This window comes from Fusarium fujikuroi, chromosome FFUJ_chr06 (assembly GCF_900079805.1).
Source record: "Fusarium fujikuroi IMI 58289 draft genome, chromosome FFUJ_chr06".
Classification (NCBI taxonomy): domain Eukaryota; kingdom Fungi; phylum Ascomycota; class Sordariomycetes; order Hypocreales; family Nectriaceae; genus Fusarium; species Fusarium fujikuroi.
Genome location: NC_036627.1, coordinates 3214864 through 3242309, shown reverse-complemented (window position 1 = coordinate 3242309; position 27446 = coordinate 3214864). Strand labels below are relative to the sequence as shown.

At 47.9% G+C, this 27446-nt stretch overlaps 11 protein-coding genes; 6 read left to right on the top strand and 5 right to left on the bottom strand.

The window, feature by feature from the left end:
- Positions 1 to 2663: 2663 nt before the first annotated feature.
- On the top strand, positions 2664 to 4705 carry FFUJ_06320 (related to glucosidase II, alpha subunit; the record flags this gene model as incomplete). XM_023579632.1 has 2 exons in its annotated part: positions 2664 to 3543; positions 3594 to 4705. The coding sequence occupies 2 exons, from the start codon at positions 2664 to 2666 to the stop codon at positions 4703 to 4705; spliced, it is 1992 nt and encodes a 663-aa protein (XP_023432434.1).
- Positions 4706 to 4790: 85 nt separating this feature from the next.
- On the bottom strand, positions 4791 to 7997 carry FFUJ_06319 (related to transcription factor ZMS1; the record flags this gene model as incomplete). XM_023579631.1 has 2 exons in its annotated part: positions 4791 to 5834; positions 6075 to 7997. 2 exons carry the CDS (start codon positions 7995 to 7997, stop codon positions 4791 to 4793), a joined length of 2967 nt encoding a protein of 988 aa, XP_023432433.1.
- Positions 7998 to 9020: 1023 nt separating this feature from the next.
- On the top strand, positions 9021 to 10646 carry FFUJ_06318 (probable maltose permease (MalP); the record flags this gene model as incomplete). Its single annotated transcript, XM_023579630.1, has 1 exon — positions 9021 to 10646. One exon carries the CDS (start codon positions 9021 to 9023, stop codon positions 10644 to 10646), a length of 1626 nt encoding a protein of 541 aa, XP_023432432.1.
- A 2367-nt stretch (positions 10647 to 13013) lies between these two features.
- On the top strand, positions 13014 to 13690 carry FFUJ_06317 (uncharacterized protein; the record flags this gene model as incomplete). XM_023579629.1 has 3 exons in its annotated part: positions 13014 to 13304; positions 13454 to 13560; positions 13609 to 13690. 3 exons carry the CDS (start codon positions 13014 to 13016, stop codon positions 13688 to 13690), a joined length of 480 nt encoding a protein of 159 aa, XP_023432431.1.
- A 1564-nt stretch (positions 13691 to 15254) lies between these two features.
- On the top strand, positions 15255 to 15674 carry FFUJ_06316 (uncharacterized protein; the record flags this gene model as incomplete). Its single annotated transcript, XM_023579627.1, has 1 exon — positions 15255 to 15674. The coding sequence occupies one exon, from the start codon at positions 15255 to 15257 to the stop codon at positions 15672 to 15674; it is 420 nt and encodes a 139-aa protein (XP_023432430.1).
- A 459-nt stretch (positions 15675 to 16133) lies between these two features.
- Positions 16134 to 17207, bottom strand: FFUJ_06315 (uncharacterized protein; the record flags this gene model as incomplete). XM_023579626.1 has 3 exons in its annotated part: positions 16134 to 16307; positions 16497 to 17056; positions 17132 to 17207. The coding sequence occupies 3 exons, from the start codon at positions 17205 to 17207 to the stop codon at positions 16134 to 16136; spliced, it is 810 nt and encodes a 269-aa protein (XP_023432429.1).
- A 954-nt stretch (positions 17208 to 18161) lies between these two features.
- On the top strand, positions 18162 to 18473 carry FFUJ_06314 (uncharacterized protein; the record flags this gene model as incomplete). The annotated part of the gene is made up of 1 exon (XM_023579625.1): positions 18162 to 18473. One exon carries the CDS (start codon positions 18162 to 18164, stop codon positions 18471 to 18473), a length of 312 nt encoding a protein of 103 aa, XP_023432428.1.
- Positions 18474 to 20490: 2017 nt separating this feature from the next.
- On the bottom strand, positions 20491 to 21540 carry FFUJ_06313 (uncharacterized protein; the record flags this gene model as incomplete). The annotated part of the gene is made up of 1 exon (XM_023579624.1): positions 20491 to 21540. One exon carries the CDS (start codon positions 21538 to 21540, stop codon positions 20491 to 20493), a length of 1050 nt encoding a protein of 349 aa, XP_023432427.1.
- Positions 21541 to 22287: 747 nt separating this feature from the next.
- FFUJ_06312 (related to host-specific AK-toxin Akt2) lies at positions 22288 to 23646 on the bottom strand (the record flags this gene model as incomplete). XM_023579623.1 has 3 exons in its annotated part: positions 22288 to 23213; positions 23264 to 23402; positions 23452 to 23646. 3 exons carry the CDS (start codon positions 23644 to 23646, stop codon positions 22288 to 22290), a joined length of 1260 nt encoding a protein of 419 aa, XP_023432426.1.
- Positions 23647 to 24039: 393 nt separating this feature from the next.
- On the top strand, positions 24040 to 25047 carry FFUJ_06311 (uncharacterized protein; the record flags this gene model as incomplete). Its single annotated transcript, XM_023579622.1, has 1 exon — positions 24040 to 25047. One exon carries the CDS (start codon positions 24040 to 24042, stop codon positions 25045 to 25047), a length of 1008 nt encoding a protein of 335 aa, XP_023432425.1.
- Positions 25048 to 25201: 154 nt separating this feature from the next.
- Positions 25202 to 27097, bottom strand: FFUJ_06310 (related to aflatoxin efflux pump AFLT; the record flags this gene model as incomplete). XM_023579621.1 has 4 exons in its annotated part: positions 25202 to 25878; positions 25926 to 26438; positions 26492 to 26543; positions 26594 to 27097. 4 exons carry the CDS (start codon positions 27095 to 27097, stop codon positions 25202 to 25204), a joined length of 1746 nt encoding a protein of 581 aa, XP_023432424.1.
- Between the last annotated feature and the right edge of the window lie 349 nt (positions 27098 to 27446).

Here is a 27446-nt window from a genome sequence, read left to right as displayed (position 1 = left end):
GTTCGTTTCTGGGCTTCGGGTAACAGATAAAAGAAGGTAAAAAATAAGAGTCTGCACTGAATCAATACACAGACTTATCAATGATGGATTCAACTTTGGTGCTCTTATAAATTTGACGTGCTATTCTAATGATGCTCTCGTGATCATTTCAAACTCAAAAGTTCCTTGCTTTAACTTTGAGTACTACTTCTTAATGCGCTCGCTCGACTTGTTCTCTACCTCACCCCTGAGGCTACCCATCTTTGCCATGGTATCTTTCATCCTCTTTTGGGTGGCTCTCTCATATCCTCGGCCTCAAACTCTCACTATCTAGATTCATGGCAAACATCCAACCAAGCATAGGATTTGTCCGCAACTATAATTTGGCAACAGGGTCGACCTCCTGAGGGCGCGCCACTGCCTCCAATGCTTCGACGATGTTCTAAATTAGACTTTTTGAAGGCAAACAGAACAGCCCTTGTCGCCATTACATTGGAAGGAAAAATTCTGTTGGCTAGGCTATTAGAAGAATGTCAACCGGGGGTTTCCCTCAGCTGACGGACAGCTCGGCGTTTGTTAGCAGACAACTTTGATCTGTCTTCTATGGTGTTGCCAGAGCCTCTCGATCCTTGCTTCTGACAAGAGAAAACACTCTAGACCTTGAACTGGGTAACGTGATCATAAGGCTCCCCTAAATCTATCCTAAATTTACTAAACCTGCCCTAAGTTTGCTGAAGCTATCCTAAATTTACCTAAGTTATCCTTAACCTACCTCATTCTTCTAATCACTATCGATAACTTGGCATGAATACCTTCAGTTTGACGACCATCACTGGATTTTCTCTATGCCTCAGACCTTATGCAGCATCCCAGGAAAGGCTCAAGAACTCTTCTTATGTATACTATGAGGTCCCTACAGGTCTGTGTTAAACATACATATCAAGCACATCGAATCATTTCAGTTGGACTACTTATCGTAGCTTCTCTTGAATCCCTCAGCGTGTCTCTGCTTTTCTTTGTAACATCAAGTAATGGCTTATTCCTCCTCAGGGGTGTCTCTATTATCTTTGATCAGCCATGTAGGAATCCTCGGAATGCGACTGTCTTCCCCGTAAGTTGGGGGTTACCACTTGGCTTAGGGTTTGCCGGAATATCGACCCGGTTCCTTGTCGCCAGGCGGTGAATGCGGCTCATGGCTTCGTTGCTAATAGTGAGGCACCATCAACTGTGCTTATAACTGGTGGTTATATCTACCCTCGAGGATTTCCAGTAATATCCCTGCAAGGGATCGCTGGAATTTCATTAAACTATTTCCTGTGGTCTCTCCTATCCCTATACACTCTTCCCTTTTCATCACTTTATTTGACATATTTGAGATTACAGCACGACTTAGAACAGTCCAATGTCAAATAAAAGCGTCAAACCGAGTGGTATTGCGACTGTCAACATGTAACACCAAAGTCTGAAAGAGGTTACGATATGGCGGAGAGCAATATCTAGTCTATACACAACACCATCGATACCATCCTTGGTCAAGTATCATCCAAGAGATTCAGTAATATTGCCCTGAGATTGGGCAACTTCACGCTTCTCATTCTATTTCCATGGCATCACGCCAGCCTGTCCCAGTTAAGGACAAATACACGGATGCAACTGGGGGTATGTACTTTTGTGCTGGACACTCATGTTCACAGTGTTCATGTGTTATTTTATGTTTCATCATGTAGTGATATGTCTCTTGTCTCAATCATTCAAATAAATACAGTCCTGAAGGCCATGGCAAATTATGGGCGACATCATTGTCCCTTACCCTAGGTACCTGATTACCACAAGGCATTTCCTGGAGGAACCAGCGAGAGAGACTCGCGAAGGCATTCCAACTAACTTATAAAATAGCCCCTCAACTTTGAACGTCAAGTACTAGTATGTTTTAGCTCGAAAAAGGAATACCTCTCAAGGACGCCTTTTTACTCCAGTTCGGGGATTTGCTGTAAGATGTGATACCATTTTGCCTTATTATCCATATCCGATACCACTATTCTATTACTCAATAACGCAAGTATCTTCTTATCCAAGGACTATAATTCATTCCATCCACCAGAATCGCTGATACGTTTACCTGACCGCGCTCAGCGGACTCACTCTTCATGTCTCAGTGGTATACAGGCACGACATCGCAGCATAATTCGATAAAAACAGGAAAAAGTCAAGTGCCGAATATTAGTCTAAAGGTTCATCAAATCTACACTAAATCATACTGAATTTACCTAAGTCATTCTGCCATTTAGGATAAATACCCCAAGCTTTCTAGCCTCTCTAGCCTTCATTAGTTAATCGTCAGAATGCGACAATACGTAACATAGTCCAGAGCGTATAACACTAACTAACGAAACGAACAAATAGGTCCGGCGGGGGATGCTTAGCCTGTGGTTTCCCTCACGAATGCTGTCATTGGATTTTCGATTTGATGCCCGACTGGAGGACTTGCATTACTCCGGCGGGGAAGCGATTGGCTTACACGACATGAAGATCATCAACTGAGATACTTATTACACGACAGCAGAATAAGAACTAGAAACTCATAGATTTTGTGAAACATAGAATTGGTCTATTTCTTTTCCCTCTCACTCTCATCCTAAGGCAGTATCATTCATTGCCCTGCCATCTGAAGGCTGGGAATCATCATGTTCTTCAACGACAAGACTCGCCTCCGCTACAAATACGATGCTGAGGAACTCTGGATTGAGCCATGGGGTCCGAATGCATTCCGTGTGAGAGCGACCAAAGCCGCCGCGATGCCATCGCAGGATTGGGCCCTTCAGAAACTTACAGAAGTGACGCCAGAAATCTCTATTTCTGACGAGTCTGCATCCATCAAGAATGGCAACATCAAAGCCCGCATCTCCCGCCAAGGCAAATTAATCATTGAGAAAGCGGACGGGAAGCTGATTCTGGAAGAGTACTCTCGTCATAGACGGGATCTTCTCGATCCAAAATGCAGTGCTCTGGAAGTGGAGGCTCGCGAGTTCAAGGGTATCCTGGGAACAGACAACTATCATCTGACAATGCGTCTTGAGAGTGTCAGTCCAGAGGAGAAGATCTTTGGAATGGGCCAGTATCAACAGCCTTGGCTTGATCTGAAAGGACTTGATCTTGAGCTTGCACACCGCAACTCTCAAGCAAGCGTTCCCTTTGCTGTGTCCTCACTTGGATATGGACTGTTGTGGAACAACCCCGCGATAGGAAGGGCTGTATTTGGCAAGAACATCATGAGCTTCGAAGCATTCTCAACTCAAATCCTTGACTATTGGATTGTCGCAGGGGATACACCAGCAGAGATTGTTGAAGCATACGCAGATGCTACTGGCAAAGTTCCCATAATGCCTGAGTATGGACTAGGGTTTTGGCAGTGTAAGCTCCGATACCAGACACAAGAGGAGCTTCTCGAGGTAGCCAGGGAATATAAGCGTCGGGAAATCCCAATTGATCTCATAGTTATCGATTTCTTCCATTGGCCCAAGCAAGGAGATTGGAAATTCGATTCAGATTACTGGCCTGATCCCGGTGAGTACCGACGGAAGACACTGAAGAAAAAGCTTGCTAACAACGATCAGATGCCATGGTGAAGGAGCTCACGGATCTCGGGATCGAGCTCATGGTTTCTATCTGGCCAACTGTTGATAAAACAGCTGAAAATTACCAGTACATGCTGGAGCATGGATATTTGATCCGAACTGACAGAGGTGTCCGTATCGGCCTCGACTTCCAGGGCCAAACGGTACATATTGACACCACAAACCCAGACGCAAGGAAATACATATGGGATACAGTAAACAAGAACTACTACTCCAAAGGCATCAAGACGTTCTGGCTCGATGAAGCAGAACCAGAATATGCAGCATACGACTTTGACAACTATCGATACTGGCTAGGCTCCAACGGGACGATTGGAAATATCTATCCCGTCAACTATGCTCAGGCCTTTTATGAAGGCCAGGAAGCAGCGGGCCAGAAGAACATTGTCAATCTCCTTCGCTGTGCTTGGGCTGGCAGCCAAAAGTACGGAGCTCTTGTGTGGAGCGGAGATATTGCTTCTTCATGGTCTAGCTTCCACAATCAGCTATGCGCAGGCCTCAACATGGGTCTGTCAGGCATCCCCTGGTGGACCACAGATATCGGCGGATTTCATGGAGGCGATCCCAATGATGAAGGCTTCAGAGAGCTCTTTGTGCGGTGGTTCCAGTGGGGCGCATTCTGCCCTGTTATGAGACTTCATGGTGATCGTGAACCTCAACAACCACAGCAAGGGACGACTGGCGGTGCGACATGTCGCAGTGGAGCGCCTAACGAGGTCTGGTCTTATGGCCCTCAAGTTTATGATATCTGTGTCAAGTATATCAAGATTAGAGAGGACCTCCGACCGTACACTCGAAAGCTTATGAAGGAAGCACATGAAAAGGGAACACCAGTCATGCGACCTCTGTTCTATGAGTTCCCTGACGATAAGAAGTCCTGGGAAATTTCGACTCAATACCTCTATGGTGACAAGTATCTGGTCTGTCCTGTATTAAAACCGGGTCAAACCAAGACGGAAGTCTACCTACCAAAGCTCTCAAATGGAGAGAAATGGTCTTCTTTCAACGGTAATGAGTCTTACGAATCCGGTGTAACGGTCACTGTTGACTGTCCTTTGGCTCAGATGCCAGTCTTTGTTCGGGGAGCGTGAGACTTTCGGGTCGCTGGGCATGGTACGTAGAGCACTCTGGCACAGTGGGTATCTCAAAATGACAAGAGGAAGTGAGAAGAAGTTATTAGAGTACACACGTTCCGCTTACACGTCCGTTTTCTTGTGCAGTGGTACCATGTAACAGACTTGTCAAACCCTTAACATAGGAAGCTTCGATCCCCCATTCCTTGTTTTTGGCTCTTGCATGTGATAATATCCTTATACCTTCTTTGAGAATCTTCGGTGGAGCATTGGGGCTGCAGATATTGCCAACTCGTTGCATGTGGCCAGCAATCTTATGCCCTCGACTTATGTATACTTGGACCATTTCATCATCACAAGGACGATCAAGATGGATAAACGTCGGATCTGGCTCCTCCTCGCTGTCTACCTCATTAGTTCCAACCGAACCCTGCGATTCACGATCCCCTGAAGCTGGCGCCGACCTTGACACTGCATCACCGTGTTGTTGCTGGGACTCGGTCCTAGGAGTATTGAACACGCTGTAAGCCCATATCGAGAGGGTAGCAAGGTAAATGGCATGGGGCTCTATGAAGTCGTTGCTACTATATCGACGGACATGCCACAGCAAAGCGCCAGCATGGATGATGGACAGCCTTGCCTTATACTGGTCGATGTTGGCCCAACGTTGAATGTGATTACATGCTTCCGAGTATTCCATATTGTTTTGAAGCTCGTTGACATTTTGTCGTAGGACTGCAGACGCAGCGACCTTCTGAAAATGTTTCGTAGGTGTCAAGATGTACAACCGGGAAAGGTGGAGGTGAAGAATCGTCGGGTGCTCTGTCCCACCAGCATTAGCTGCTTTGCCGTTCGCTTTCCAATGCAAGATATCAAAGGCGTCACAGGCACTATTTCTCCATCTTGTGACCATTTCAAGAGTTGGTGGCCATGTTTCAGTCACGGAAACTGATTCCCTTCGTGGCTCAACATGAGCAACTGGAGTCCATCGTGACAAGGCCGTTCCATACTGGTAGGCTGCTTCCTTGGTCCTCGCACAAACTGCGTATATCAGAACAATGTTTCCAAACTCCGTTAAGTTGGATGGCTGCCGCTTTTCCATGTAAAGAAGATGAAGTGCCTCGAGTACCGTGACTATCCGAATGTTCTAAAGTCAGTATAAGCCAGATGTCGTTCGCTTGGATTACAAAATACAAACCCTGATGCGCGTCTCTACTATGTATTTGTTCCATGGTTGGCTGGTTCCATATCGACTCTCGGCACGGAAGTCTTGTTTTAAGCTCGTGTACTTTCAATACTTGAGGACAGTTAAATTCGTGGGAAACGATCGTGTCAAGAACCTAAATAATATGAGAGAGTGTGTCTCTGAAGATAAGGCTAAACTTACCCAAATCATCAAGCCAGTGCGCAACTTTGACTGAGTTTGCATCCATGCCGTGACAGCTACATCGCCATCTTGAACTGGTGTGTCAGTAGTTTGTGGTGGGGTCTGTGAAAGTAGGTCCATTGTCCTGCATTCCTCTACGAGAGCGAGCCTTTGATACAGAGCCCAGTCCATCATGACTTCTTGGCCGCTATGAATTCGAGAGATTATGTTCAGAATAGATGCTTGAAGTGTTTGGAGGTCCATCCGGCCATATGATTGAAAGTTGCCAGGCACCCAAATACCGTTTGCACTACCGGTGTTTTCTTTGATTATGGAGTCAACCCTGTGCTTCAAGCCCTTGTCTAGAAGTTCTGACATAACCGATGACCACCTACTCCCAGCATACCGAGCGCCAGTGGTTGCTACAGCTAGTAACAGGATCCAGTTGTCTGAAATTTGCCAGATGGAGGAGTTTTTCTGTAGAAACGGATACGTCGGGTGAAAGCATTGGTAATACAACAGCACAAAGGCCCTAATATTTTCCAGAGGGGGGATCTGAACGTCTAAATCAAGTGACGGATCGATCCCAATCTCATTCTGAACCACGGACGATAGTTTGGAGTAGAGAGCCTCTGGCACAAACGTATTATCAGAGGATTCTCGCATACTCGCCACTAAGGATTTTAGATAACTGTAGTCTGACCCATCTGCTTCGGGCAGGCGAGGGTCCTGTTCAGGACGATTGGTCTGTAAGCTGGCTTGCTGGGGGAGTAGTTGACCACGAAATGGGGCTCTAGCTGCTGTTCCATCCACGTAGAGGGCCCCATTGCTTGAGGATGATGCATTAGAACCGTTGATACTACTCGCGTGCCCGTCGTAAGGGCTTTCCACAACTGTTGGGTAGCGTGTCTGATCCAGTTCGATGGCTGGCGTTTCCATTGGGCCATTGATGCTCATGTTGACGTCCAAGGGCTGTTCTGGGACCCAAGAAGAGACAGGATTAGGTCCGATTGGTTCAGAAGGAAATGTGTATGCCATTGACCCAAGGCCTTCGGGGATGATAGGTAATTGATTCTCCCATAATGAAGTAAACTGACTGTCGGAGAGCCAATTGATATTGGGGATAGCCATGGTGAGATCCGATACTTCTTGAAGACTTCCTATGTCATCGATTTGGAGCATTGGGTTCATTGGTTGTTGTTGTGCAACAGCAATCGACTCATCATTAGGTGGCCAAGTTCCGTCTGCTGGAGGAGCCGTGAAAGCGTTAGAACCATTGATATTCCAAGAAAGATTGTTGGCATCATTGATTTCGCTATCGTTCATAGCCAGCTCTGTTTCTCTTGGCTCATCGTCCACAGGCTCGTCCATGAGCTCTGCCGGCTCTGTTTCCGCCGACTCGGTTCCAAATGGCTCTGTTTCCATTGCTACAGTTGCCAATAGCTCTGGTCCCTGAGTATTATTTTCAACCTCCCCAGCTTCGTCCAAATCTTGTGCGGGTAATGGTTCGGCTGACTGAATATTCGAATTCTTCTTCTTCCTTCCCTTCCTCTTCTTCTCTTTCTGGGGCACAGGCTGAGGTTTCCGTGTCCTGGGCTCAGGGTAGACGCAATCAAAACGCCTTTTTTTACATCTCGTGCATGGCGAGTCTCTTGAGCAACGCATGCGGGCAAAAGCACATTCTGTGCACGCTCTGATTGACACTTGCTCCACCGCAGTTAAGGGATTTGTGCGTGTATGTGTGAGTTCGTGTCTCTGAAGAACATCTAGGCGTGCAAAAGATTTATTGCATTTCGTGCAGATGAATGGCTTCTCATGGGTATGGACTCTCAAATGGCGATTTAGATGTTCCGGGCGTGTGAAGACGCGCCTACAACGGTGACACTGCGCGTTTTCTGTCTCGCCATCGCCGTCCACTGGTCGATTGTCGGCATGGCTCTCCATCTTGCTATGCACTCACGACGCTGCGATGAGGATCATTCGTGAATCATTTTCTCATGATGGATGTTGTTGGATAGTTGCGAGCTTCATGGATATAGCAGTGCGGAGTAATGTAGACAAGCGAAGGTGGCGGGATGGATCTTTCTTGTTCCGCATTGATGACCTGACTTTCCCTTTACTTCGAAATGCATTATCAACAACACATGAACAGCGTAAGGAGCCGGCTCCCTATACTCAGCATCCCTATATTCCATTCTTACCTTATCTTGAGCCGACTTGCATGTTATCATGTAACCACAGGGCACCTTCCTGAGGTTGACCTTGCCGGTCCCAATTCAATCAATTCCGATACCTCAGCTGCAACTCCCATCAGATATCATTTCTTTTGCTTCACTCTCACCAATCACAACACTCAATGGAATCCGACCTGTGCTACAACGAAACAAACATCTTGTAGACAACACCTTGAATCGCAGTCCGGGATCAAAGTTCCCGGCAGGCACATCTTTACCCATGCGCGTAATCCGGGTTCAACCCGGACATGCAGGCTGAGGCCCTCATCGACGTTACAGCAATGCAGTTCGCTATTTAGCCAAATAAGAGGCTGAATTTCGTCAAAGCTTCAGTGACTTTGACAAAGCTGTCTCCCCTCCCCCGCCGGAGCTTCAGAAGACTCAAAGCTCCGGTGGGGATCAGAGCACCATGAGATCTGTACCCATCCATGCCCCCCACTGGAACTCCATATTCTTCAACGTGAGCTAGGCAATAAGCTTTTGGAGACCCTTGGCAGATTATCCCCAGATTCTTCCCCACAATCCCCGGGTGATCACCAAGAAACCGGGATTTCCATAGACAATATGGGACGAAGCGTCTGGGGTTCGTCAGGTGGCCAATGCCTGCGGTCTCTGTTGTTTCACTATAAATGAAGCTCATGCCGCCGATCCTGGCACGTCTCGATACACAGGCAATGTCGTTTTATCCTGGCCTCAGGTACATCTAGGCCTCCATTGCATATTTTCCTGCATCATGGCTGCTATCACAGACGACAAGGTTGCTAGGGTCAGCGAAGATGACCATGCGCCAGATTATGATACGGTCAAAGACGCATCCATCGCAAAGCAAGCTGCAGAAGAGGAACACAACCTCACATTGCTGCAAGCCATTCGGAAATATCCCAAGGCCGTCATGTGGTCGGTCCTTCTCTCGACCTCGATCATCATGGAGGGTTACGATATCGTTCTTATCTCATCCTTCTTTGCCCAACCATCTTTCCGAGAGCATTATGGAAGCTACCAGCCCAAAAGCAATTCCTGGCAAATCACAGCTTCCTGGCAGAATGCACTTTCGAACGCCGTGAGCGTTGGGACTATTATTGGCGCGTTTGCCAATGGTTACTTTACATATAAGTTCGGCTACCGCAAAGTACTTCTTACTTCCCTGGTTGCCATATGTGGTTGCGTCTTTATCTCGTTCTTCTCGCCGAGTCTTCCCGTCCTTCTTGTTGGCCAGTTCCTTTGCGGTATCCCATGGGGCGTTTTCGCCACTATGGCTCCTGCATATGCATCAGAGGTCTGCCCCATGGCATTAAGAGGATATCTGACTGTCTATGTCAATCTATGTTGGGCCATAGGACAGCTGATTTCGGCTGGAGTACAAGCAGGCTTCTCGAATACGACCGGGCATTGGTCCTACCGAATCCCTTTCGCAATCCAATGGGCGTGGCCCGTCCCTTTATTCATCGTCCTTTTCTTCGCCCCCGAGTCCCCCTGGTTCTACGTCCGGATCGGCGATTACGAAAACGCTGAGAAGTCAATCACCCGCCTAAGTTCCTCAACAACTCCTGGTCATGCAAAGCAGGCTCTTGCCATGATGATACATACCAATGAGATTGAAAAGTCCATCGACCAAGGTACTTCGTATCTGGATTGTTTCCGTGGGGTTGACCGACGCAGAACCGAGATTGCCTGCATGGCCTTTGCTGCCCAGCCCTTTTGTGGATCTTCCATGGGTGGCACTCCGACTTTCTTCTTCGTGCAGGCTGGTTTGCCTGAGTCGATTTCTTTCAGAATGTCTGTTGGTGGTCTTGGGATTGCGTCTGTGGGCACAATCATATCATGGTGGCTGCTTCCCCTGGGTCGACGTACATTGTATCTTTGGGGGCTTGGCTTGCTCACAGCTGTGCTGATGATTGTTGGATTCATCAGCGTAGGTGCTGGAGACTCCCAGGGAGGAAACTATGCGCAAGCCAGCATGATGCTCATATGGTTGGGCGTTTATTACATGACTGTTGGACCTGTTTGTTACGCAATCATCTCGGAAGTTTCTTCGACCCGACTGAGAAACAAGTCTGTTTGTGTCAGCCGAATTGCCTATTACATCGCTCAGATCATCTGTAATGTCGTCAACCCTTATATGCTCAACCCGACCGCAGGAAACTGGCGCGGCAAAACTGGCTTTTTCTGGGGAGGCTGCTCTTTTGTCTTCTTCATTTGGACGTTTTTCCGCCTTCCTGAAACCAAGAACAAAACATTTGAAGAGCTTGATCTTTTGTTTGCTAACAATGTGTCAACCCGCGAGTTTGCCAAGTACAAGGTGGATGCGTATGCTGAGGATGATAACGTCTTGACCGTTCAAGATGCTGCTCGCCGTTGATCACCACAAGGCTTGAACTTCTGATTTGTCCGATATCTTCACAGAGAGAGATCCGTCCGAAAGTTGTTTCGAAGGGAATGCCTTGATTCGGATTTAAGCATTTGGGATATCATTCTTGTCAATAGCATCTTACTAGGCAGCAGGCCGATGACTATTTAGGCTGAATACTTGTTCTACCTCATACTCTCGTGAATGTGGCATATGCAGCTCTGAACCAAACTTCAGATTCTATGCTTTCGAGTAAAGGTGACACCAGAGAAGACAGCGAATGGGGGATTACAAATTGCTCATGGGATGCCCAACACAGCTTGTGATGTTTGCAAACTGTTTGCGTAAATATTGCTTGCCGATCTTTACCACTCCTCTTTGCGAGCTGAAAATTCTGGCAACTTCTTCACTGGCTCGTATGTCTCTTCTCCCCGTTTCTTGTTTACTATAAATATCTCCCCTCCGTCCATCCCTTTCACGGCTTCTTGTTCATTTGTATCTCCTCAGGTTGCCACCTGGGGTGCAGGGGCTGAAGAGTCGGGATGTTGGCGCTTTCTGCAGCTCCTTTATACTTTCCAACTTAGAGACATATGTTATTTGATTCCAGATGCGGCGAACAGCGCAGAGATTTTTGTCCCAGGATGAGCGGGTGTGGAGATCGCGAGTCGTCTTGTGCTATAGTAGTAAACCCCCCCCCCGAAGATGGGTCAAGTCAATGAATGCTGACGTATAAAACAGTCCCACAGAACCTCTCAAGGAGCGTGAGACAACAAATATCTTTGTGTTCCCAGAACCATACGGCTCTTCTATAGCTTCAGGCATGGATCTAATGCTGTCTGCAAAGCGCCTAGGTCAGACAACAACCACACATAAAACTTTGGCCTAACGTCCCATGCTTATCTCTAATGCCATTCAGATAAGTTATGGATTATTCAATAAATCCCCTTGTTCCGGGTGTGATGAGTATGGCTTAATATGGGATCCTTACCTTGAGTTTGTGCTAACATCTCGCAACACTCAGAGGATGGATATCATTGGGCAAGTCGTTCATCGCCCTAGAAGCGACTATACCTTGGGGAGATTCGTGGGATTATGCTACGAATTGGCTCGTCCTGACTTCCAGCAAGGTTATCCCCAAGAGACTGCGACAGATTGTGGCATATTACATCATCAGTCAGGCTGCGCTCTTCAAAGATACTGGCGGTATTCCAAAGACAGCGTCGTCTAGGACTACCATGAAGAAGCTCTCTTTTCCAACAAAGACCAGTAGTCAACTATATATAACGGCTGTTACTTGCCCTAGTATGAGCTTTTCTCAACATATTGTTAGGTGCGTGAGAGAGCAACATGCGAGATATTAGCGGTTCAAGATGCAACCCCTCGATATACTGTGACAATCAATACGATGGCTCGGTAGTAGAATCAGTCCAACAATTTGCTTTATGAGTATCTCCTGTATACACTCAGGTTATCCCGAGTATCAATCTGGACTGCTTTTCTCGCGGATAGAAAGCATGTTGACAATATTCAGCCGATAAACCCCTTTCACTTTCCTATACCAGCCAGCTGTCACTTGTATTTTGATCCGAGAACAGCGAATGCTGGGGGCCAGGAGTTCAACAAGATGCTCTTTAGAACAAGTCAGTTTCAACCAACTTTATGAAAACACCATGTGCAAGAGTATCGATATATACAACACTGGAAACCCACATATTTATACATATAGTAGTAGCTAGAGTAAGTTCCCTCTTAAACTCCCATCAAGATCCTTAAATTTTCTGCCACTAATATCGTATATCCAGAGGGTTTCAGCTTCCTGGCCTTTCAAACCTAGTGGCAAGGGGTGCACTATTCTGGTCCGTTCCAGGGGTACTAGGAACAACTATATAATAATGAATTTGGCAGCACCTCAGCAGCATTTCACTATGCCGACCACCTCTTCCATGTCCCGGACTGTAACGCGTTTCGCATTGCGGGTTATTAACATATTTAAGGTCACCCACCTGGCTCAGGCATGGGAAAGCGGAAAGCCCAAGATCAACTTTCTAATACAAGGAGTGTAAAGAAGAAGAGGAGGTATCGCCATAAGCTATCAGAGGAAAAGGCAAGGAAGAGAAGAAACTCGGAAGCATATCGAAAGGCCCTTACTCGCCAACAAAAGGCTTTTGAGAAGCTGTAGACAACTGAAGCATATCAGAATGCCCACCCATCGGAGAAGGAGAAGATGTTGAAGGATCACCAGCAACAGCTCGGTAAAATCGACCAGAAAATCGACCAGAAATAGTAAGTGTTTGAGATCACACCACTGCTTGACATCTATCTAATCTGGTCTCAGTCGTGGTGAAGGGAGACACCCAGACCATCAGGGTGATGGAGGTAATGGAAGCAGACAGCTTCGGACTCAACATATCCTCCCCCAACGACAGAGATTCGGACTTGGAGGCTGATGGTGAATGGGAAGATGTCGTACCGAAATCTGAGAAGATGGAAGAACACTTTGCATACGTGCAGGCAGCCACTTCACTCCAGCACGTACGCCAGCACTTGACATCACAATTCGAAAGCCTATTCTTCAAATACTTAGCCATTCGACATACCGTCGGAAGTTGTGACAAGCATCATGTGCATCCTGAGGATGAGGAAGTTAGCGAGATACTTTTTCGCTTACTGGTGAGCCTACTTCAACTTACCATCGCGCCCTTTTCAAGCCGATGACTTCTAGATACACCCAGGATCTATCACTCGAAGGATCCAACCTCTTCACCGTTCAAGAGATGGCAACATGGTTCATTTGCGCTTCGTCAATTCACATTCTATAGAGTACATCTCTTAATGCCCTTGGCACGAATAAGAAGAGAAACTTCAACAGCCCAAAGCACTGGAAGATCCGGGGACTCGAGATCCTGTACCCGAAACCGACATCTCGGTATGTCAATCGCTTTAGAAATATGTGGCTCATTACTAAAAATCGTAGCAACGCGACTTTGTTTCTTGGGAAATGGTCTCTTGAACATGGGATTCGACTACGACCCGATAGCCGTCGACACAGTAGATAGCCATCGGTAGAGTGGGCACCTAGTTCGGCCACCATGGTTCATGAGATATGCTTAGGGGGTAGCACTCAGTCGTTTCCGAAGAGGCCACAGGATTCGAAAGACTTGGTGACGGGGAATTCATCAGTCTTCCAGGTCCCTCCTGACTCTGGACTCATGAAAGCCTCAATAGCACTGAGCAGCTTGGAAAAGAACTGGATGGCAGAGGCAAGGATCTTAAGGCATTGTCCTCTATACTTACCGGGGAAATGACAACACTTCGCCTGTATCGAAAAGGAAGATGCCTTGGGATCGACGATAGATTCGTCATCTCATCCAAATATATGATTCATCTTCTCCAACCCTCAAATCGGGCAGGATAGTTGTAGACTCCGGGCCAGGAGAAGAACATGATTAGGTAAAGTAATCCTAAACCTGCCTAAATATATCCTAAACTCAGGCGGGAACACCCTAAATTTACCTAAGTTGTCCTAAACTTATCAAAGGCTATCCTAAGGTTACTTGAGTTATCATGTTCACAATCTGGCTCATATTCTCATATGCCCGCATTCGTTGCTTACACTCTGTTGACCTCGTCGACGTTTGTGGCCAATACGAACGGATATCCATTTAACGGTAAATGGCATATCCCTGCATCCGTATTTAGGTCGCTGACTTGTTTTCTTCCAACCCAGGTATCTATAGTGTATATCTACACCTGAGCATGCCATAAGCCCGTATCAGTACACGCACCGCACAGAGTCGTCTAGTACAGACCGGGGGCGGCGCGCACATAGAACACCGGGTCCAGCGCTCTAACCGAAGCCAGTGGGTATGTGTACCGCCTCTCGTTGAAGCGACTGCAGACAGGGTCGAATGGCAAGCAGTTGAAACTCACCAGGGCCTTTTGTGGGATCCTCTACCCGACTAGGAAGCGGTTGATCGAATACCTCCTCCGACAACACGGCCAATACCAGTGGAACAAGATGACGAAGTCGGCACAGTCGTCGATGTGCTCAGTGGTGAAGACGAAACCCAAGCGGACCTCGATCGAGGGCTCCTACCAGATCGTGACCAGAATCCCTATCGCTTTTTGAACTTGCAAGCAGATACATATTAACATTAGGCTGACGACACTGTACCCGGCGCCAACCCTTGGGGATTACGCGCGGAACTTGAAGAGGCCAGGTGAGGCCAGGTGAGGCCAGTCTCCTGGGCCGGATTCATCAGATTCAAGCGTAACTTCCCCGCCTTCTTCTCCGCGACAGCGTACTAGAGGCGTCGATTGCTTTCCCATCCCAGAGCTTCATATAAAGACTCACACTTGGCATACAGCCTACAGCGACGCCTTGACCACATATCTCCAGAAGCACCCACAGTACTATCCGCTTACGCCTTGTAAAATTGGGACAGATAGAAGTACACAACGCATCGAAGCAAACACTCAGTCTATTCCTTCCTGTGGGAGCGGAGAGATCTCCCTTCCTGACAACATGACGAAGCATATCATCCGACAGCAGGGACCGGATGGTGAAATCCGCGAGGCTATTGAGGCTGGCCGCCAGGTCTGGAGTAGTCCACATCCGAAATGACGTACGATGAGCGATGGCTAATGGAAGCGCCGCCGCTTTCACCAGAGAGTTCAGCGCCAGGGCAGGATGACTCCATTTCCTCCTCGACGTCAATATTTAATTTGAGTCAGTATCGAGACTACCAAGGAAAGGAGATCAGCGTTCACGTCATCGGGGAACAGACAAATGCCCTCTGGCAGCCTCAAAAATGCCAAGCTCTCAACGGCAACCAAGCCGAGGACTATGTCGATGGATTGAGAAAGCCAGAGGCGCCCATCGTGGTCTTCCCAGTACTGCCAAGAGCTTTCTATTGCAACGAGCTGCGTGTCAAAAGATGCATCAAGGAACGCGGCGGACGAGAACTTATTAAGGCCATCGGCAGGCAATTATGGGAATGGGAGCGTCTGTGCGGTCGTAGTGGGAAGATCTGCCACTGATTTGCACTCTGTTGTAATGGAGACGGCTCTCGGAAGTGAGGTCCCTCAGGGGTCAAAGAGTTAGGAATCTAAATCAGGAGGTGAAAATAAAATATTCAAAGACTCATCTAAGTTTATCCTAAATTTTTCTCAGACTTTCCTAAGATATCCTAAATTATCCTAAATTTATCTAAATTCTTTGGTTCCTCAGGAAGTAAGTCTTGAGATTTCCCCCACATCTCGCTCTATCAATGTTCAAGATAGAAGCGGCCTTCAATATGGCAGAGAAGGCTAGGTATAGCGATTTAAACAGCTCGAATTAAAGCAACAGACTAAGTTTGCACATATTCGAAATGATCGCAATGCCCCTCATCGATGTCGAGTTGAGGGGGGCGTCGTTGTCTCCGCGGCAGGACAAGGCTAGTGCTCAAGGGACAAACGATAACATGCAGGTCAAAGCTTCCAGATACTGCAGATCTTTCACGTTGACGGGGCCGTCTCCCAGCACTGGTTTTCTGTATTGAAGTGCTGCCCGTTGGGAAGAATACACATCTCATCGAGCTGAGGAAGATAGCCCATCATGTCGACGACCAGGAACTTGACGAAATTGATCTGCGTAGCCCCGTAGTCTTTGTGGAAGATGTCGTTGATGTTCTAGTACTCTTCGTCTCGTCAGATAACCGTGAGATTAAAGCCCGGTGTGTTAGAATGCGAAGTGTCGGAGATGGCGCAGGTCAGATTCCACCAGCCCCGCAAGAGTGAGTAGAGCGTTATCCTATAAAGTTTCAATTATCAGTATCGTTCTTGAATTAAAGAACCCATCCAGTGGTTTTGGCTACCTACAAGATGATATAGTCCGAGGTGGTTGCTAGGTTCTCCAATTCGAACAGCGGAGTTAGGTTTGATTATGTTGACAAGTACCGACTGCTGTAAGAAGCGAAACTCATAATGACAGATGTCGAACACATCAAGTCTAGGGGTGAGATGACCACCAACGAATCGTCCCCATCCATTACCAGCACAGATGGCTGGTCTGGGTCTGAGTGTCAGAAAGGGATGCCAAGAAGTTGACGACGCCAGTGCAGTGATCAAAATCGGCGCACCGAGTTTGTGAGGGACACACATCTTCATAAGGGTTAATAGAAGCTCTTTGCGGGCCACAACACCGCCGTCACCAGCGACGAGGCGTACATCACGAGGGTTTGTCCCTACCAAGTCCTGCGTCAATAACCGAGCCCGGTCTGCGTACTTCGATTGGGGATTACCGTCAACCTTGAACTCGATTGATATCCCAACGAGCCCTACGAGTTCATTGATGGCTTGTGCGATTCGTGAGATACAACGGACGTCATCGAAGCCCAGCCGATGATCCCGAGCAGTGCGGAGGTCAAGGACCGGTACAGCTTCAATTTACATTTCAAGGAAGCTACTAGCGTTAGAATATTGCAATATTGCTTAAGTTGTACTTTGAAGCCTACTTGATCGCTGACCTGGGGAGGAACACAACAGAGTGCTCCTGTTGATCAAGGAATTTCCCGAGTCTCTCGGCGACATGGGGTCTGGTGCCACGCACGCGAACGGTCTGAAAGTATTCCTTCCCATAACTGCGTCTGAAGGAGGAGTTCACTTGTGTGATGCTCTTGAGGTCCTCTCTTTAGGGGGCTGCCATGGGTCTCGCCGGCAAAACGCACAGAAAGTTCTCCACTTTGTTGATACTCTGATCGTAAGAGCGGCCTTAGCAAAATAAGACACAGAACAGATAGAAGTGCAGAGAGAGAAAGAGGAGTTCGATCGCAAGGATAATAGCTCACTGAGGTTTCTAGCCTGCGAAGGTTGACGATGATCTCCGCTGGGATGAGGGAGAGAAAGACTATTAATAAGAGGAGGCTCTGGAGGAATAAACAGGTACCTAAGGCAAAAAGGAGCAGAGAAATGCTTAAAAAAATATTATGTAATGCTAAGAAAGTGCTGGCCGGGCAGGGGCAGTGAATCGGCGACTCAAGGAGTGCACACTACCTTACGCTACGCATTCCGACTTCTACATTGGATATTTCTCTCCCCCACGCAACTTTACCAAACAAGCATCAAAGCAACCTTTCAGTGAACAACAGTAAGTATTACCATCTCCATCTTCTCTTTAATCCGTCACTCAAAGAGGGAACAGAGTCAGAATGAATTACAGACTCCTAAAGACTAAGGTACACAAGCTACAGGATGGATCCCCTGGCAACAACATCGAATCCATCCTTGAGAAGCTCCTTTCACCCGAGGTCGCCGATGTCTAACCTCTCTCCAAAATACCCTACTTCAGAAGTCTCTGTAAGGTCCGAATCAAAAATATACAACCTTACCTCGAACCAGATTATTTAATTCTGGGTCACCTCGAGATGATCCTCTGCGCGCAATTTGAGGATCCGTCTCAGGCTGTCTACAGTCCAGCCTTCCGCTGTAACTCGACCAAGTGTCTTGGTGTGACCTTCAAAGTCTGCGACAAAGACAAGCTTCCCCATGGAGCCTGGCTTTTGGCTCTATGATATCAACAACGCCGCGATGGAAGACGCCAAGTCTGATATCGAAGGCAGCGAGACAAGCGAGATCAGCGAAACCGAGTTTTTCCAGCAAAACGACGGAGACAGCGATAGTGACAGTGTCGACGAGGATTATGATGACGATTATCTGGACCTTTGGCACCCTGTTGAAGGATTCGAAGAGCTTGAACACCGCTGGGAATTGTTCTCGTTGACTGCTCTTCGCTATGCTGTGCTCTGGGGCGACTACATCCGACAGCCATATCTTGGAAATTGTGAACGCTCAGGCTGAGGCTTATTTCCCTGAAGCCCTCTACCTATACAACCACTTGGTCCACAACTCCCCATCGACGACAACCAAGACTTAAATGCTAGCTCGGAAGCGAGCGAATGTGACGCCAAGTTTGTCAACCAGGAGAGCCCTGGCGTCTGCTCTTTGGATAATGGACTCGAGCGATGATGAGTCTGTCTCCTAGGAAATCATTGAAGTTCTGGACATTGATTCCAGCCTGGATGACAGTGGCTATGAGCCGTGAGCTTTAGACTAGTAGATCATCAGTTTCCATGGGCAAGTCACTGAAGCGACAGCAACTGAAGGGGAGGGGGGGCTGGGTGATATTCCCTAAAGTTGTCTTTTGTTGATCCTCTGGCCACGGCAACGAGGCCTGGCATGTATAGAAGAGAGAATACAAACCCTGATAGCAATGTGGCCCGAAATTTTCGTATCGACTCTCAAGAGATTTTCTGCCTCCTGAATGAGATACGGAAGGATATTGTGAACGACACTTCACGCTCAGAGTGGAGAAGAGAGGAGATTGAAGTACCCTGTGTATGTTTATTCGCCCTCACCTACTGTCTGTATTCCATCTTCCTTGCCTCTAGTGTCGCTTCTGTAATATCTGAACCTTCGTTCCAATATCTGTATATAGCACACTGCAACCAAACTACCCCCGCGAATCTCGTAGGTCCTGCTACCGTTAGATTTAGGTAAACTAATCATAAACCTGCCTAAGTTTATCCTAAATTTACTCAAGTTATCCTAAACTCGCCTAACTCGGTTTATCGTTCAGGAACCAGGGTCTTGAGCTCTCTGAACTTCACTGGCCTACTTCTGTGTTTGGTCCGTCCATCAGCCAGACGCTGCATCTCTTGAATCATTCTTCAGCTGAATTGCCAATTCGAAACCCATGGCCATAATACAGACCTCGAGCCTCTGGAAAAAAGGAAGTTAAATCAAAGAAACAGGATGGGGGATATCAATGATGAAGCTCAGGGCGAGTCTTAGGAACCTATCTGCTGATATATTCTACTTTCACAGAGAACGTTTGTAAATAGACTTGCATCCGTCCAGGGAGGCGAATCACATGAGATATTTGAGGACTAGATGATCTACTTCAGGAGAACGGCCGTCTTGGAAGCAGCTTCAATACACCAGTAAAATCCACGTTGATACTAACTTATCACTATGACAGCTGACGACAGCTTACGTCTTGAGCGGAATTATCCCAAGAATGGCAAAAGACTCCGTGGTTGCTCTGGCAAAGATAAAGTTGAGTTAGCTATGTTTATCACGGAACTGAGCTCCACCGATGATGGATATAAGAAGCGCAATTCTGACATTTGTGCGTGAGTCGCCTGGCCAAATACCTATGGTACTACCTGTATATCTATTGAGAACTTGCTTTCTTCAAGTGTACTTTTATGAACATTTCATTTCAACGTAGGAGAATACATCACCTCTGACTGATTCGCATCAACACGTTCGAAAGTCGTTGACGGTCGTTTACACCATGTCTCCCCTTTTTCCCATCCTCGTTCCGCTCTTCTGACGCCATCATACAATCCAAACTCGCAAGTAGTTCCTCCACTCTGTTCATGGAGTCACCCACCTCTAACCAATAGTGAGGGTAGAGAGATGGGTACCTCAGTGCCATGCGAAGCCACAAGCGGCTCAAAATGAGTCTGGGTAAGCCTCCTTCATGGCTGGTGGCCTTCACTGGGAGCTCAGCAGGTTTCTTCCACTCTGAGCGAGGCTCACCATACCACAACGTTTCATGAAACGCAAATGTGTGACCCGCATTGAATATTCTTTATTTTGGTAATATTTGTAGAGGAAAGCGTGGTTCCATGGTATGTTGCGAAAAGGGATGTCATCGGTCTGAGCTTCTGCCATGGTCTCAGTCATTCAATCTTGAGTCCAACAGATTGCACTCCCAAGTCACGAAATTGCGATGCTGCCGTCTTCTTGGCCAACGAGGGGGAGGCGTTCTTCAGTAGTCGAAGCCTTTTCTGTCCGTCTTGTTACAGAGTCAATCCGACTGACCACTCGTCCGCTTGAACTCAAAGCCGATCTGCTTCATGGCTGGATGGTCTGGTAAGTTGTACCAGACCTGGAAGGTGACGGCGAGAATACATTTATCTGTTCTCTTGTAAAGCTCGTCGACTCGGACACGGCCTTCAGTCAATGGGTGTCTCTGCGCCCATGACTGAATGGCGCGTAATGCTTGCCAGCCGCCATTGGCGATTTGAATTGACAGAACGACATCAGCTGCCTGTTCGCCTAAGGTTTGGCAAGGAGCTGGTATCAGGTATAAATTTCTATTCTGCCGTATGGGTTGCAATAGCAGGGACGGTCCATGGTCTCTAGGGTGTCGAATGAAATGGGGCAGAGAATCCAGCTCTGTTTCCCAAGATTCATTCATGGTAAAACTCTTTGTTGCCAAACGGCTATAGAGCTGTGATGTGGATAAGGCATGCCCATTTTCATGAGCGTGCTTCAGTTCTCGTACAAGATTGCTACTGAAGCCGCGTGCGCAACCAAGACCATCATCGCACTCTCTTCCCCCCGAGGCGTAGGCGTAGATCAATTCTTTATGATGGCCTATGTAACCGCCGATCTCAATAGGACAGCAGCAGTCAAGAAGAATTAAGACGTTGGCGTCCCAAGGATCTATCTTGTCATGTCTTAGTGAAGGGAAGACGAACTTTTGGTCTTCCCCTCCATGGCCGATGTAGTGCAGGATAGCTATACAATCCTCGTCCATTCTATTGAATAGAGCTTTGAGAGCTGATGTCAGTGTTGCTTGCGGGTTGTTGTCTTGTTTCCGGATCATGAGACCGACAGTATCGTAACCATACGTGTCTTTGAAGACATCTCGGACTTGCTCGCTGGTGCTTTCGACATGAGGGTGACTGTCCTTGTCTGACTCGAAGCATACACACAGCGCCCGGACTTTTCTAGGTTTGACCTCCGTAAGATCTTCTTGGCTGTACAAGAAACAGGCTTTGGTGACCGCGGCGCTGAACTCCTCTGAAGTCATCGACCTCGAGGGCATCGACTCAATACCTGGAACGGCCATGGCTTGTCTGATGCAATATGATGGAGGAAAGGATTAGTGAGGAAGAGAGGAAGCAAGACTCTGATGCAAAATCTTTTCTCAATTTGACTTTGTGTTTGCCTTTGACTTCCTCAATTCAGGCAACATATTCGTGATACATGCTTCGCTACTCGTTGAGCCGGGCCGAGATGGAGGATAAGGTTATCAGTAACTTATCGACTGAGTTTGTTCGGCAAAGCTCTAGAAAAATCATCACGATCGAGTAAAACCCAATTTCCGGTCTCCTCTATACTGAGCATAGGAGGGAAAGCTATTCGTCCTGAAAAGTTATTGGGAGCTGATGTACAGTGAATGCATCTTGCTTATCTTTACAAAAGTTATACGGCAGCCGATAAAGATGTAACCCAATCACAGCTTATCGCGGGGAACAGGGGGCAGTGAACAAAGCGAACATACTCCAAGTAAGCGTGAGGTACATCTCAATTAAATATGACAATGGATGTTTAAAAGGGCCAATATGAGACTCTCTCCTGAGAAGTATACGAAAAAGCTTTAAGCAAAAAAGGATAGCTGAATACCAGTCCTGCTTGAAGTTTAAGGATACATACAGGATAGCGCTCATCAGGGCGAGAAAAGGTCAAGCATGATGCGCAGCATGTCAAATTGCTTAAATGCAAAACTAAAATATCATCTTCTTTAGTATATATATTATCTTTAGTGACCCGTCGCCCCATCTGTATATGTTGTCCAATAAACATCGCTTTATCTTTATATCTTTGCCTTTGGGCTAGGTTTTACCCGGCGAGCAGGCTTGCCTATGTGCTTTTGAAATTCTTCCGAAACGGTCGTCTTCTCTTCTTTAGACTTCTTCGCCCACTCTTCAAACTGGCGCTCATCTGCCCACCACCTCTCCAGTTCAGCCTTGATCCAGTCTGCCGCGGCACTTGCACACAAGCGAGGATCTTCCATGGGAATCAAATGGCCATTCTTCTCTCCGACAACCTTCTTGACACGTCCCTTGGCTTCGCCACCGCTGCCCCCGATACCTGTTCCTGTGAGAGCCATCTTCTCGTCTATAAGTTCTGGTGGGGAAACGTCACTCTTGCCACCGAAGACATAGAGGACGCTAGGGCGGACATTGGGAAGTCGTTCTACGGTATTAGGTCCCTCAGGGCGGTAGACGGGATATGTTGACCATCGACGGTTGAGGCTGGCATCAAGATCGGGGGTATGTTCAGGGTGTATCACATCCTTGCCCTCAGCGTCGTAGGCCAGCCAACTTGGGCGTAGGAAGGTAAAGATCTCCTGATGCTTTGTCGTAGTTAAAGTCACGCTCTGTTCACCAGGAACGTCCCTGATACCAAAGTCGATCCACCGCTGTAGCACCCGAGGATCCCAGGACTTGTAAAAGGGGCTGCGGCCAAAGGATGCCACTGCTTCGTCGCGCGATGGCCAGACTTCACGACGGTGCATACTCGCTGCCGCAGGGCCAGCGCTTCTAGCGCCAGGCGTGGAGGCAAAGTGAGAGATGACGGGATCGAGCAGCACAAGCGATGTGAAGACGCGAGGATGGAGAAGGGCAACATTTGTGAGAGCGTTTGCGCCAAAGGAGTGTCCCATTGCCATTATCGGTGGTGGAGGGCGGAATGTGTTTATCATGTGAAGAATATCACGGGCATAGTCGAGCCAGCTTGCTGAGAAGATGTTAGCATTGTTGGATGGTAAGAGAGAGGGTGAGTCTTACGATCATTGCCAAGTGCGTCTTGGTTTATAAGGCCGCTTTTGCCTTGCCATGCTGTATCTGCTATCCAGATACTTCGAATTCGGATACCTCGGCGTTTTGATTCATGGTAGAACTCCTCCCAAAGGGGTTCATATAGTTCCTATAGAGATCAGTAAATGTGTTTGTATGAACAGTATTGATGTGCTTACCTTGGGAAAGCCATTGGCATGTCCTCCGACGATAGTCACGTCACCTTTCTGAGGGTTCTGGTTATCTTTGGGTGTATATTGCTTTACGTGAAGGTATAGCTTCTCATCTTGAGAATGAGCTGTAGCGCGGGCGTATTCTCGAATATGTGATGCTTCAATTGTATGCTCTTGAATGGTGAACGGAAAGGACGTCATTGTGACGAGCGTTTTGGCACCTCAGCTGGCGCACTCAAATCTTAATTCTAGTAGGTAGAGTACAGTTGTATCGGGGCTGGAATTGGAGAGCTGAAGTTATATACCGGCACACGAAACGAGGTTGAATTACGAGCCGGCCTCGGTAACGTCTGTGGGGCGCACGGGAGTTGTGGGGGTGGGGGGAATACCTCGGTACCTGCGGCCGGGAAGTGGTCGCCGCCGATCTCTCGTTACTCTAGCATCATCACCCGCCAACACCAAAAAGATCATCGTGAATTTTGGCTTATCTCATCAAGAACCCACACAGTTGCTGCTACCGGGCAACACAATCTCTTGGCAATATCGTGAGAAGCTTCAAATAGGATTCCAAATTAATTTCAGGCGGTTAACACCATGACACCACAACTACTCCTTTTCGCTGGCGCACCGCCCGCTTCGTCTCTCACAATACAATCTTGCACAATAACACAAATCGACGACTCTTTCGCTGAATTTCTTGGGCTAACCCCTCAAGGAACAGCTCCAGCATCGTCTCCAAGCCTAGCCCCATGGCGTTCTCTGCCGCTGAACAGAAAACCGCTTCACACAGGCTTCAGCCAGACCCATGATATCAGCCTCAACCTCGCCAACCAATCCGAATTCTTCACCACGGCTGAGATCTCGTTTAAGGAACAATCTCAGTCCCTGGAGGGCGGAGATCCAGAGAATGTGCTTTCGCAATTCTATGACCACTCCCTAGCTTTACACAATTCTATTCCATCATCACAGCTGGATAGTTTCGGGGAGACGACATTTGAGGAGACATCGTTTATGACGACTTCTTCCACAGCACATTTGACTATGAGAGACACTGTTCCTTCTCATCTTTCTGATTTGGAAGATATACCGCCGGCTCGGAGGATTCTGGCTCTCAATCCACAGACTGTCACTCTCAACATTATTGCCGGCATTATATCCATCGCACAGCCACGGACAGTCACAACCCGCTGGGGTCGCAGCCTCTCTTTAGTGGAGATTCTCCTCGGGGACGATACAAAGACAGGCTTCGCTGTGACGTTTTGGCTTGCAGAGGAGAACGATGCAGCTGCTGAGATTAGTGCCCTTCGGCGTCAGGATGTAGTTCTCATGCAGAACGTGGCACTTCATGTGTTCAAGGACAAGGTCTATGGTCAAAGTCTCCGTAGGGGCATGACCAAAGTACGTCTGCTATGGAGAAGGGATGGTTCTGGGCTCTATTCGACGCGAGAGCTCTCCAAGCGCGGTCAGATGCATCCGCAGTTACAAAAGGCGAAGCAAGTAAAAGACTGGGTGCTCAGATTCGTAGGAGCTGATGTTGGGGTAAAGACGAGAGCTAGAAAAACACGGGTTTCATGGGACAGACCACCAGATGACACACAATGAGGAGTCTTAGTACTGTAAGACCACTTTTATTAACCTTCTATGATATTAGACACTTATTACTACCAGCGCCAAATGCAACCGAGAGAAGAGAGACATCTGAGGGTATCTATGCAAAATTCCAATCGTCAAATTACGCTTCGATCCCACGATCCATTCAGACAGGCACAGCAGGCTCAGGCTTTCTGTCCTCGCCGTCTGGACCCTTCTTGACAGACTTCCATCGGAAGCATAGGCAAGCAATCAGGGCACAGGCAGCACAAGCAAGAGAGGTATAAAAGGTGTCCCGGAGACCCTTCATGTATGCATTGAGGACAGCGTCGAGCGCATCAAGGCGGCCCATCTTTCTCAGAGTATCCTCAATCTCTGAAGCTCCAGTGTTGATGAAGATGGTCGGGTCGATACCAATGTTATCAGCCTTAAGTGTGTCAATGAGGCCATTTTGGAAGACAGTTTGGCCCACAGCCACGAAGATGGCGCCTCCGAAGGCTTGGCCGAACTGAACAACAGCGGTGCCAACAGGAACCCATTCCTGGGGCAAAACAGTTTGAATGATGAGGACACCGATTTGGAAACCTGCACCAATGCCCAAGCCAGCAATGACTTGGTAACCAAACCACTCTTTGAGAGGAGAATGGACATCGAGGGTTGTGAGCATGCCGCATCCGACAGTGTAGAGAACCATGCAAGGGATGATGACATAGCTGTAGTAGCCAATGGCGGTGATAACACCTCCAGAGACGATAGAGCAGAGGACGGTCGCGAGCAGGAGAGGGAGAATCTTAATTCCAGCTTGGACGGCGCTAACACCCTGGATGGCCTGGAAGTAAAGAGCTGAGAAACGTTAGTTGGGCGGACAGCAGAGGTAGGGTGAGACTTACAGAGATAGTAGATGAGAGGGAAGAACCCGGCACCAAAGAACATGGCGAAGATGATAGCGGACAAAGTGTCCCGGTTCTTGAATAGACGAGGCGGGAGAGTTCCCTCATCACCCTTCCAAAATTGGATGCCAATGAAGATGGCAATCATGGCTCCAAAGCCACAGAAGAGACCGATGATACGCGAGTTGTTCCAGGGATATTCAGCGCCACCCCATTGCAAAGCAAGGAGCAAGCAGACAATGGCGGGGATGAAGATGGCGGCGCCAGCAAGGTCGAGCTTGCGAAGACGATCCATGAAGGTCATGTTGATGGTGTTCGAGTCGTTGCGGTTAACCTTGACAAAGAAGAAGACGATGAGCATGGCCAAGCCGCCAATGGGAAGGTTGATGTAGAAACACCAGCGCCAGGTTGCATGTTCAGTGAAGGCACCTCCAAGGAGAGGGCCAGCAACGGAAGCGATACCCCACATACCACCGATAAGACCAAAGGCAAGAGGACGCTTTTCGAGAGGCACTGAAGCTGTGGTTAGTTATGGTCACGGGGCTAGTTTGTTGGTTTTGACGTACTGATGAGGGAGAGGATAACGATAGATCCTGAAAAGAGACCAGCGGTTCCAATCTTGAGACGCCGTTAGTAAAGGTCCATGGGAACTGTGCAAGACAACTTACTCCTGCAATGGCTCGACCGACAATGAATGCGACAGAAGATGGCGCAACAGCAGAGATCAAACTTCCAATCTCAAAGATGAAGACGGCAGCGAGGTACGCAATCTTGACATTGAAGTACTTGTAGACAGTTCCGTACATGGGCTGCAAAGCCGTGGTGGTAAGAAGGTACGAAGATCCATACCATCCAATATCCTTGACACTCTGGAACTGCGCTGTGATGGCGCCGAGAGCGGGAGCGATGATGGTCTGGTCAAGAGCAACGAGAAAGATGGCGAGGCAGAGAGACGAGATGATGAGGGTAAGCTTTGCAGCGCCAGGGTACTGAGGCTGCTCGTCAGCGGCATTGATGTTGCTGGCAGTCACAGAGCCAGCCTGCTGCTCCTTGTTGTCGGCTGAAGTGTCGAGGATGTTGTTAGATCCAACTTCGGTCTTCTCATCAGACGAGAGACGACTCTCGTCGACCATTGCATTGGTTGGCGCCGTGGCGGGTGTATTCGTAGCCATGGTGATGTTCCAAAATTAAGGTGTTGTAAGGAGAGAAGAAGAAGAGAAGAACTGGAATATTTGTAGGAAGAATTAACGGTAGCGTACGGTGATAAGGTACGTAGGCTGTTATGGTGGAGAGTGCAAACGGCCCCAGGCAACCAAGCGTGATTGCTTCAGGAAGGGATAGGGAATAATGCAGCTTTCCAGTATCTGTTTGCTTCTTCCGTCGTTTGCAAGCAAAGAGTGAGGATAGCTTGTGCAAGAAGAAAAAAGGTTGGTGATGGATGAGCTGAAGATAATAAATAATAAGCTGCCTACGTCAGGACCAGTCACTGGCACTGTTCATACGTGCCGTGCCCCTTGCCAT